This window comes from Oryzias melastigma, linkage group LG11 (assembly GCF_002922805.2).
Source record: "Oryzias melastigma strain HK-1 linkage group LG11, ASM292280v2, whole genome shotgun sequence".
NCBI lineage: Eukaryota > Metazoa > Chordata > Actinopteri > Beloniformes > Adrianichthyidae > Oryzias > Oryzias melastigma.
The window spans coordinates 23981457-23993732 of NC_050522.1; the positions used below are offsets into that span (position 1 = coordinate 23981457).

Below are 12276 nucleotides of genomic sequence, written 5' to 3' on the forward strand. Positions count from 1 at the left end.
CTTATCTGACAGCTATTTAAGCTGGCTATCATCTTCAGCGTTTTTAGCTATCAGTTTCAGCATCTTCAGCGGTCAAATTCAGCTTACAGCATTCATACTAGCATTATCACAGGTAATGCTATATATCTAGTTCATAATTGTATTAAAAAGTTATGGTTGTAAAATTTTAAAAAAATATTGTTTTAGAGCATTTAATAAATGTTTATCCTGTTTGGCCCGCGACCTAAGGTGTGTTTTGGATTTTGACACCCCTGCTCTATAAATAGGTGGGTGAGGATGACTGAGGTTCAGGATGAGACTGTAGGGGGCTAATAGGGAGGCTGAGGGGAGTTTGGGGATTTGAAGACGCTGTGGTCGCTCCAGATCTGCATCCATTGAGGAACTTAGTTTGTTTGCTCTTTCATGCTAACATGTCCTAAAGTTTTATTTCCTAAGACAACCTCATTCTCCCATCTTTTATAAAAACAGATTTTCCCCTAAAAAATGTTTTCTTAAATGCTATAGATTTATTTAAAAAAGAAACCTCTTAAAACAAGATGTTAGTGTGTACTACAAACAGTATTATTCTATATCTGTTGTAGATGATTTAAGCCTTGACCTCCATCAACTAATCTGCTGATTATAATAAGCAGATTGGCCTAAAAATGTCAAAGCATGAGTCTGATGTTGATATTGAGGAGTTTATAAAGCAGAATATTTGCTCCAAAGACATAAAAAGTGTTGAATCAAGTCAAAATTGCCTTTTTTGTTATTGTTTTAATATTGAGGCAGTAAAAACTAAGCTGATTTTGAATTCAGCATCATTACATCCTCTCGTTAGCTTCAGATCTTTGGTGCCTCAGCAGCACCTGTCTCACCTGCAGCGTTGGCGCAGCAGGAGTGAAGTCAGGCATCCTGCACGCCACCCTCCACAGGAAACAGCCCAGCAGAAGGAAAACCGCGCACGCCTTCAGCTTCATCTGTCGGCCGGCTGCTGGTCATCTGTCCTCTCATCGGAAAACAGACGTCTGCAGGTTTACGCTTCGTCCTGGATCAAACAAACAAAACAAGCAAATACATTTAAGAGGAAAAAAAAACCACACAATAATCCTCTTAAGTCTGAATTATGCATCACATGATCACATGATGACATCACACTGATCCCCTTCAGAGAGCTGGAGTCAACATCCCTCAGAGGTAATGAGGCCTGTTAACATGAAAAATTGTTAAACATTACTTTTAGACGTTATTAATCACACTAAATGACAATTTTGTGTTACATTACATTTGTAAAGTTCATAAACATTGAATTAACTCCTTCAAAATCAGACTTCAACTGAGGGATGCTTCCTCAACATGCAAACGCAGAAAAGAAAAGGCAGAAAATTAAAGTTTAAGTAAAAAATATATATTAAATAAATGTCTTAAACTCAAACATGAACAGAAGAAAAAATGAAAATGTTTCAAAATTCAGCTGATAGAAAGAGAGTTTGAAGTGTCTAGTTAAATGTGAGCATATGTTATATCTAACTACTGTAAACACAGACAGGAAGCAAAAGATTTTTCAAAATAAAACAGGAAGTACAAACAATTCCTTCTTGTTCTTCACAGTTTGGACGCTGATCCATCTTCAGAACCCACTGAGTCCCTCATGGAGACGTGGCGTTGCTGGAGCCTATCTCAGCTGTTGGGTAAAGTTGGGGCACATCCTGAGCTGGTGCTTAATTTAGAATAATCAGTTAACCTATGAAATCTGTTTTTGGACTGTGGGAAGAACTGGAGTGACCGGAGAAAACATCCATATATGAGGAGGACATGGAATATTCAGATCCTTCTTGTTATCTGATGTCTTTAGATCTGAATCAATAGAGGAGTTTCTTTTATCTTCTCCCACAATTTTTAAAATGTATTTATAATTCACATATGCAATCCTACATTACTCTATGGTCACCTGTGCGGTCTAATATTATCATTCTGGATGTAAATATTGTTGCTCTTATATTTTCTGATTTTTAAAAAATGTGTTTTTATTTTTAAAACGGACTTTTATATATTTTAAAGCACCTGGAGAGCACCATAGTTTTATTGTGCATACGTGACAGTACAAAGGAAATTCTGATTTTAATTTTATTAATACTTCGCTAAAGTACAGTGAGGAGCCAAATAAGTTAAGGACAGTTTTTTTTTGGTATTTTTTTTTAACTGCGTTAATTTTCTCGAAGGTTGATAGACAATTTAAAACTATTAGTACAGTAAATAATTAGAGATAAGGACCAAAGTAACTTTTTAACGTTAGTGTAGATTAGCGCAATACTGCCATCTATCGTCCCCAACAAGTAAGTGCAGTGATACAGGCCTTCCAGTTTGATGAAATGATTTAAAGGATCTTAAATAAGATCTATTCATTTTAGCGCATATAACAAAGTAAAGTCAAATTAGGAAAGCCACTAAATTAAAAAACAAACAAACACTTAATTAACCTTAGAACACTTTCACTATAAAAGTTACAGCATCACTTTTGTTGGGTAATTTTTACCTGATATTATATGCTCCCCCATTTGTCATAAAACCAGATCAAAATATGACAATACATGATAAATTAGTTTTATTTTATTTTCAATTGTGTTATATGTAACAAAATTTAAAAAAAAGCATTGGAAGATCCTAAAAACATTCAAAATTACTGAAAAAATAGGAATTTGAGAACAAAAAAGTCCCAAACGAGAATCAAAAATTAAAATAACGATACCGGTAACTTGGCATTTGGTCAATCCATTCCTAGGACAAGTGAGACTTTATCCAGGGAAAAATGTAACATATGAAAAATCATGTAAATACTTTTGCTCGGGTAAAAATCCTCCAGCGATAGCTCTCCAGGGTTAAATTGGGGCAGAATAAATCAAAAATTATTTCAATGTTTGACTGGAATTGGGGTAATTTAATTTAATCAGCATGTGCAATAACAATAATGTTCTGTGTACATCATATCTGTAGATCCAAATCATTAAAAAATTGGGTAAGTATTAACTTGTATCAAAATTAATTGAGAAAAAGAATAACTCTGTAATGTAAAGGTGTCTAAAGAAAAAACATTTAAATGTTGAAAAATAACATATTTTTGGATTAAATGAAGTATACTGAAGTAATATGTTTTTGTTTACATGGAATTAGCAAAAAAATGTGTTATATAATGTATGACCTTCTCCAAATTCTGGTATAAAAATCACTTATAATTAATATTATTAATATAAATGGTGAAAATACTCAAAGCTAATTTTAATTTATGCAAATGAATTTTTGTTTACAATTGGATTTATACCATATTTGACCATTAGAGGGAGCAATTCCCCAATGACCGTGTTGTTAATTTCGTGAAACCACAGATTTACAGATGGGATTTAATGTTAATGTGCTCATTCTATTCTATTCTATTCTATTCTATTCTATTCTATAAACTAGGCTGAATTTTCCTTCATCTTTGAGCTATATTTAGGCGTTCTAATAATATTTTTCTTTTTTTAGAAAAACTTTATTTAAACATCCAGACGCGGACAGTTGAAGGTGTTCGGTAGTATTTCTATCTTTGGCTGCAGGTCTATGTTTAGCCTCCCTCCCTCCCTCCCTCCACCCCCGCACCTCCACCACCATTGCCCACCCGTCAACGACCTGCTGATCTTTGTCGTACGTAACGCCGTCACCGCGTGGCCCCGCCCCTTTTTCTATGGAGGATTTATTTATTTTCTCCTCCGTCTCCGCCGCTCTCCCACGAACCACCACCGCCGACACGACTCGACGACCCGCGGCGGGGTAGCGCCACAGCGGAGGCGGGGCGCGGGGGGAGGATGAGCGCCGGGACGCGGAGCCGACCGGAGCCGCCGCCGCCGCTGCCGAACACCGGAGGAGGCGACATGACTGCAGAATAAACAGGCAAGAGGACACCGCTGCGCCTGTCGGTGAGAGAGAGGGAGGGTGTGGATGATGCATAGATGATGGATGGATGAGGGGATAAACCGGTGGGTGATATGATGGCGGGCGGAGGCGCAGATGGAGCTCCTTCCGCGGGGCTCGCGCGGCGCCGCACGCGCACCTGGAGGTGGACAAAATGTTACAGCCTCCCATCCTCGCCCCCCCATCACCATCATCATCATCCCGCCTCATCAGTGGTGTGACGGTCTGACCGGCCGCGTCCGTCTCTTCCAGCGGTTCCGAGGATGTCTCGAGCGGCCGGACCTGCGCCGCCCGGCGGGGCTGGGACCGGGAGCGGGTCAGACCTGCCGGACCTGAGCCACCTGACCGAGGAGGAGCGGCGCATCATCCTCTCGGTCATGGAGCGACAGAAGAAGGAGGAGGAGAAGGAGCAGAGCATGCTGAAGTGAGACAAATTAGCTGCAGGTCCAACTCATTTAAAAACTAGAGATTCATTACCTGCGATGATGTTGGTGTGAATGTTTTCTGCAGAAAGTGGTGGCTGAAGATGCTGAAGCTTTTTGTTGAAAATTGTGACGCAATTTACTTTAATTGTTGAAGGTATTTGCTGAAAATGCAAAAGCTGTTTGCAGAATGTTACATTGTCTAAAAGACTGAAAATTTAATTACAGAACTATGAAAGAGTGCTGAAGTTGACCTAAATTTCGGAAAAAAAGTAGTTAATGGATAAAAAAAAAATCCCTAATACATGCCAATTTTGGGAAAATATTTAGTGTGTTACCTAAATATTAGCTAAACTCCTAATAGGAGAAAATAACCCCAGTAGTTGATGCCAAATTAGCTAAAAAAAAAGCTTTACACATTGCTTAAAAACTAGCAAAACTCAAAAATAGCCTAAAATTGTCAGTAAACTAAATTTGTTAAAAATGTTAGCATGTTACTAAAATAGAAGCTAAACTTTAAATGAGTCTAAAAAACCTCAGTAGATAACAATTTAGACAAAAAGGTTAGCATGTTGCTAAAATAATAGCTTGACTCCAAATTAGCATAAAATAACCTCAGTAGAGGCTAAATAAACTAAAAAGCTAGCTTGTTGCTTAAATACTAGCTAAACTCCAAATTAGCCTAAAAGTCCTCAGTAAACTAACTTTGTCAAAAACGTTAGCATGTTGCTAAAAAGAAGCTAATCTCTAAGTTAGTATAAAAAATCTTAGTAAGGGTCAAATTAGCCAAAAACGTTAGCAAGTTGCTAAAAAATAGCTAAGCTCCAAATTAGCATAAAATAAAATTAGTAGATGCCAAATTAACCAAAAAAGCTAGCTTATTGCTTAAATACTAGCTAAACTCCAAAACAGCCTAAAAGTCCCCAGTAAACCAAATTTGCCAAAAACATAAGCCTTTTGCTAAAATAGAAGCTAAACTCAAGATTAGCCTATAAAAACCCCAGTAGATAAACAAAAGTTGCCAAGACATTAGCTAAACTCCAAATTGGCATAAAGTAACCTCAGTAGTTGCGATGTTTGCCAAAAAAGCTAACACATTGCTTAAATACTAGCTTAACTCCAAAATAGCCTTAAAGTCCTCAGTCAACAAAATTTGTCAAAAATGTTAGCATGTTGCTAAAAAAGAAGCTAATATCTAAATTAGCCTAAAAACTCTTAGTAGGTGCCAAATTAGCCAAAAACGTTAGCAAGTTTTTTTTTTAAATATTAGCTAAACTCCAAATTAGCATAAAATAACCTCAGTAGAGGCCAAATTAACCAAAAAGCTAGCTCGTTGCTTAAATACTAGCTAAACTCCAAAATAGCCTAAAAATCCTCAGTAAACTAACTTTGTCAAAAACGTTAGCATGTTGCTAAAATAGAGGCTAAACTGAAAATTAGCCTATAAAAACCCCAGTAGATATCAAACAAAAGTTGCTAAACATTAGCTAAACTCCAAATTAGCATAAAGTAACCCCAGTAGATGCCATGTCATCCCAAATTGCTAAAACATTGATTAAATACTAGCTAAGCTCCATGAATATATTTAAAGATTTATTGTTAATCTACTTCAAATTTTGAAATTTGAAGACTTTATCCTTCATTTCCTGTGGAGCATATTTTGCTTAATATTTCAAAAACTATAAAGCTTAAATACCAAAAATACCAAGCAGTAATGTCCGAACAAGCTGAACGTTTTGATACCAAGATTACTGAAAATGCTGAAAGTGTGATTGAGTTTTTACATGCCAAAAAACGTACAGAAAGGAGCAGGAGAATCACTGTAGTTTGAATGCAGACTAAGCTTTCACACAATTAAATCGCAAATAATTTCACAAACAATGATAACTCCTTTCTACCGCTTTAATTCAAAATATACACATTTATAAAGATTATTTTCCCTGACAAAAAAAAGTAAAAACTGTCAAATATAACCATTTTTTTTAAGTTAAAAATATGCAGAGAGTAAACTTCAGCTTTAATGATTGCTGCTGCAGAAAATCCCTCAAAGTTCACTTGAAGTAGAAGTTTGGTAGAAGAACATCTGAGAAATATCAAATTACTTTGATAAAAATGGTGTTTTTAACATTTTCTCGTGAACACTTTCTGATTATTGAGGATATATGTAAAGAAAATTACGTATACAGTTCTGAGTTTTTGAAACGCTCTAAACCTGCAATGTGATGAAAGAACATCTGAAAACGTTTGCAAATAAGATCTATTTAAAGACAAACTCCAACAAAAGTTGTGTTTTTAACGAGTTCTTGTGGCATTTTTCTGATTATGGAGGACCCACATTGAGAAAATTAATCTTAATGTTGGATTTAGTAAGTATTTCTTTATTTACAATCTTTTGAATCTGCACTTTGATGACAGAAAGTCTGAAAAAATTGGTAAAAATACCAAATTATAGACCGATTCTGATTAAAATTGTGTTTTTAGCATGTTCTTTTGTTATTTTTTTGATGATATTTAAAGAAAATTAAGCTTAAAAATGCATTTCTGAGTTTTTACAATTCATTGTTAATCTGGAGCTGATGGCATTTGGAGTGTTTTCTTTTTGGCAATATTTAATGTCCATATTTTTAGCTGCAAGTCTTGCATATATAGTATATATTTTTGTCATTATACTACATGACCATGCCATAATTAACTTAAACTGTAAGAAGAAAAAAAAATTCAGAGTAGTAAATTTAGTCATTTTTTGATTGCAAAAATTACAATAATTTATATGAATCTGTTTTAAAGTCTTATAGCAAAGAGCAAAATTAAAGTATTTAAATCCACAAACAAAACAAAGGGTTGGTTGAAGCTTTGACAGGCACTAAATTCCAAGGATTTCTTCTAAAATAAATCACAATTATGTGTTATAACTTTGTTTTAAATAAAAAATCTTAAAACCATTTTACATACAATTTTTTTTAAACTGTACATAATAAATGTAAATATTACCCCACTCATCTTTATGAAACAATACTCTGACCATAGATGTTTGTTTTTGCTCTAGTTTTGTTTGTAAGTCGGATTTTCCTAGAAATCTTTCATCTGGATGTTGTTTTTTGGCCCAGTTTTCTCAGAAAGTATCCATATATGAAATATTAAAAAACAAAAAAAATAATAATTTTAATGTTTTTTTTTTAAATCTCATAGCATTAGGTATTATAGAACAAATTGCTATAGTGCAGATATTGTGCTGCTTTGTTTAGTGTTGTGTACCAGTCAAATATTATTATTAGTTTCAGGTCAAATTTATATTTTAAATATAAAACTGGTTTATTATATCTCTTATTTTGATTACATTGTGTAAAAATGGCCGACTCCGACTCTCTGCTGCTTGTGGTTTCCAATGGAGTACCCCAGGGCTCAATCCTAGGACCACATGTTTTTCTGCTTGCATCAATAAATTGTGGGATAATCTGGAACATTTACGCTAAATACATTCATACCAATGACATCACATTGAGTTACTGATTTTCTTTAAGTTAGCAGAAACTTTTTGTTAATAAAAATCCAAAAACATTAACATTTTGGATTTTCATTTTCATTACCAACTAAAAAACACTGTAAGATTTATTCTATTACTATATTTAGTTTATTATTTTTGACTAAGAACTTTCAGTTTAAAAAAATCATCTTCAGCCTTTTTTCAAATTAAAGGTTTGGTTTAAATGCTGATATATTCAGTTTTTTTTCTTTTGAGTTTGGCAAACTTTTAGCTTTATATCCTTTTTGAAACGTTTATAATATCTTGTTCATCATAAATTACCAATTAGCAGTTTTATTCTTGGAGGTGTTGTTATTCTTATGGCCACTAGATGTCACTAAAGACAAATATTTAGACTTTGTGTCTGATTCTTTTATTTTGAAGGCTGGAATATTTCAATTTAGGCGTGAGAATTCTTCTTGATTATCACAATTTATTTATTATTTTCTAAAAATGTTCCTATGATGAAGAGATTGTTGGGTTTGTAGATTCATTATGATGAATTATTAAAGGTCAAAGCTGTTCTTAAAATCAGAAAAACGGTCCGAGTTAAGAAAAAAAACACCTTACCGAGAAGCAGTGTGAGTTTTGTTGTGTTTCAGTGTTTTTTTTTATTTTTCCATCTTTTCCATGTAATTTCTGTTGTTTATTTTTGTGTTTAAATGTATTTTTGAAGCTGCTGAAGTCAAAAGGTGAACTGTAGTTTTAAAAAAATGACAAAACATCAAAGAGTCATTTTATAAAACTAAAATTTGTTTTTGTTGACCACTCAATCTATTCTAAGATTCTTATTATAAGTTCTAATGTAAAATATGCAGCAAAATGAACTTTAAATTCAATATTTTTCACACAATAAGCAAGAAAGGAACACAACTTTAATAAAATAAACATTATTTAAAGGTTTATTACTATAATCTAGAATATTCCTAATCTTTAAAGATAAAAAAATAACTTCTTCCACATGTTTCATATTTTAAGAACAACTGTAAAAGTTCTTTTTTTTATTTTGAGTCCTAATTCAACAATAACAGCTTAAAACTTCTGACTTCTTCCCTGAAACAAAACAGCCTTCAGCCGTTCATAGCACACGCACACTTATGAGGATTTTCAGAATAAAACTAAAGATTTGTGATTTACAAAAAGCAGAAAAATAAAACCAACTTCACCACATTTGATGAGGCTTAAAACGTATTTTCTTAGATTAAAAACAACACTAATCTGAATGCTACATTAAACAGTAGTTTTGGTTTTCTTAGGCATCATCTAAAGAGCTTTTTGTCCTTTTTAGGCCCCTGTAGGTAAAGGAAGAGAATAAAAGCACAAATAAAGGGGATAAAAGTCCAACCTGCTGACAAAAAGTTTATTTTTGTGGCATTTTTCTATGGATGGAGGCTTAAAATGACATTTATTAAACCAAAAAAATTTGCTTACGGAAGAAGTTCAAAGACCAAAACTGGAGTAAAAAAATTTAATAGCTTTAATTTTTGCTCTAATTTTACTTTATTTTTTTGAGCTGCTGCCCAAAATGAACACACAAAAAAAATGTGAAAAATAATTTTTGAAAGCCAAGATTAAAATTTCTCGTTAAAATTTCTCCATGAACTCGGTTTCCTCCCACAGTCCCCAAAAAAATCCTTCGTTAATGTGTGATTGGCGACCTGTAACCCCGCCTTCCCCCTAGTGGGATAGGCTCCAGCAACCCCATGACCCTGGAAGGGATTCAGTGGGTTCTGATGACGGATGGATGGACTCTTCAGGATGAAGTGAGAGATTCTTGTTACATTTGGCTGCAATAGTTTCATAACTGAGGAAGTAACGGTTGTAGTTGTGGATGATCTAGTCGCTGGTTCCACATTCTAAACATTTCACATTTAGCTGAAAAATCAAGGGAGAACCGCACGTTTTCCATACTCTGTTTCTCAAATTTAGCTAAAAAAACTCTGCTCTTGTAGACTTTTATGCATCTAATTCTAGATGCTCTAGCGTATTATTATGCAGCAGACTAAATAAATAAATAAAAACTTACAGTAAACAAAGCAAAAACCTTCATATCAGCAGCTTAGTTTTCACTCATCAGTTTTTCTGATATTTTGTTGTTTGTTTTTGTTCTGACATCCTGTTTTGATTTTATTTCACCATGTTGGGTCCTGCAGGGATCAGGAGGAAGGGAAACCTCCTTCGGCGTTGTGAGTATCCGTGTAGCCGCACCTCACCTTTTATCCGCTTTGCCCCGCCCCCTTTTTTCCCCTGGCTGCCCCGCGTCGGCTGACTGTCTGTGTTACCTGGACAGGTGGAATCCCCTCTCAGGGTTCAGTCAGTTGGTCAATAACGTTGCTGCCAATGTGTCCGAGGTTCTACAGGTTAAAAGTCCGACTGACAGCGAGTCGCAGACGTGAGTAAAAACTAGGAGCCGGATCGACCTCGGCTGAACCCAGAAACAAAGAAACTCGCAAAATTGAGACGTTTTAGGCGCTAATTTATTTTGTTTTTGCAGATTGAAACCAGAAATGAGGAACTATCAGTCGATTCTTTAAGGAAACTGCCTCAAATTTTCATAGATTTTGTCAAATTAATCACATCTTGCAGAAATAAAAATCTCAATACTCTTCAGACCTGATCAACTCTTCAATCTGTAATCTGATCCAAGAGGATCAGATTACCAAAAAGCCTTCATGTTTCTGTTAATCTCACGTGACATCTTCTCCCCCACAGGAAGTTACATCAGCAGTTTGAGATGTACAAAGACCAGGTGAAAAAGTTGGGGGAGGAGCCTCCAGCGGTTCAGACGGTGAGGGCGGAGTCTCCCACCTGCGGCATCTGTCACAAGACCAAGTTTGCGGACGGCTGCGGCAGGGCGTGCTGCTACTGTCAGAGCCGCTTCTGCGCACGCTGTGGGGGGCGTGTCCCGCTCAGAGCCAACAAGGTTTTACTGTTACTACTTTAAAAATAATCTGTACTTGAGTTTTCTGCTCAAACACTTTAGTTAAGCTAAAGTTGTGTCGTTTATTTCATTGATAAGGAAAATTGAACTTTTTAAAAATGATTTTTAAATCATTTTGGTCAAAATATGTTGAGTTTTTAGAAAATTTTCCTCTACTTTTTTTGCTAAAAACCTAAAAATGCGGAAGAAACGAGAAGTTTTGCTAAACTAATTGCTGCTTCCATAATTCTTTCACCACTTTATTGGGTGTTTGCATTTTTTTTTTTTGTGGTTTCCGAAAAAAAACCCAATTTAGATCCCTAGAAGTTTCCCAAAATAAATTTAATGCGCATATAGACCACAATGCATTGCATTTGAATGTTTTTTCATTGGACAAAAAAATATTTAAATTTGAATTTTATAAACCATCCGATTTATTTATCATCGGAACACAGTGGATTCATAAAAACTATTTGTAAAATGTTTATATTTATTAGGTTTCTACTTCAGTAAATGCGTGACGCCATATTTGTCAGAAAAAAAAGTAGTGAATTGCGTTAAAATCCAGGACGCTATACAGTCTTTTAGGAGTTAGGAAGTCGGAAGTTAGGAAGTTTTTGGTTAACTTCTAAAAATGAAAAACTCAGATGTAAGATTTCAGCAAATGCACCTTTATGGAAACTGGTTTAACTGATCAAGGAATCCCAGATTTAACTCAAAACTTCCTATAAAATGCAGAAACTTTATCTTGGGACTTTTTTTCTTTCTAGTCTTCTAGTCTTTGATAAATCTGTTGATTTTCCAACATCTTAAAACCCAATTCTTGGGCGGGTTCTTCAAGCACTTTTGTCTTTTGGAGTCAGGACTCAAAGAAACGACTCTTTGATTTGTTCAGACAAAATAAAACTGGCAGATTTTGTGTAGCACGCATTCAAGTGATGGGGGTGTGGCCTTCCAACAAGCTCACACTCGATTAATTAGAGTGGTTCCCATAGAAACGATGACTCAGACCGACTCGGACCAATCACTGCTCACTGATGATGTCTGGCTCCAACATGGCGGCTAAACTGAAGCCGGGAGTAAACTATTTTATGTGTCACACTTACTCGGTCCAGTTATTTTATACAGTCATTGATCTGGACTGGACACATGAAGCTTTACTCACATTGAGTCAAAAGTTTTATAACATGGCCTCTCATAGTAAATGTCATAAAGAAACGGAGAAAAAAGAAAGGTAGAGATGTTAACAATAGAAAAAGATGTTGTAATCATGAGAAAACAATGTTGTTATTACAAGAAAATTATGTCGTTATCTCAAAAAATATGTCTCTATCATGAGAAAACAATGTCATCACGAGACAGCGATGTCATTATGAGAAAATAGGTTGTTTGTAGAAGCTTTTAGAAAGATTTGGGTTTGTTTGAGCAGCTTTCCAACTTTAAAATAAAACTTTATTCTTAGGTGTTATCAATTTTTGCAAAGA

At 34.9% G+C, this 12276-nt stretch overlaps 1 protein-coding gene and 1 long non-coding RNA gene across 7 annotated transcripts in view; one reads left to right on the plus strand and one right to left on the minus strand.

The window, feature by feature from the left end:
• LOC112162590 overlaps window positions 1–4544 on the minus strand; it is a 7165-nt gene extending 2621 nt beyond the window's left edge. The window contains exons 1-4 of one of the 6 annotated variants that reach the window (XR_002922102.2): window positions 4405–4544; window positions 1569–4295; window positions 1115–1186; window positions 858–1027 (exon numbers count right to left, since the gene is read on the minus strand). This is a non-coding gene — a long non-coding RNA (uncharacterized LOC112162590). Of the gene's footprint in view, window positions 1–857; window positions 4296–4404 lie in introns of all 6 variants that reach the window. The other 5 variants (XR_004948710.1, XR_004948711.1, XR_002922101.2 and 2 more) reach the window with 5 other exon arrangements.
• Window positions 3796–12276, plus strand: part of LOC112162588 (regulating synaptic membrane exocytosis protein 2) — a 44401-nt gene continuing 35920 nt past the window's right edge. Inside the window, exons 1-5 of the mRNA XM_036214325.1 lie at window positions 3796–3932; window positions 4180–4351; window positions 10026–10058; window positions 10163–10264; window positions 10585–10795. Coding sequence (XP_036070218.1) covers window positions 4191–4351; window positions 10026–10058; window positions 10163–10264; window positions 10585–10795 — 507 coding nt within the window. The 5' untranslated portion in view covers window positions 3796–3932; window positions 4180–4190. The remainder of the gene's footprint in view (window positions 3933–4179; window positions 4352–10025; window positions 10059–10162; window positions 10265–10584; window positions 10796–12276) is intronic.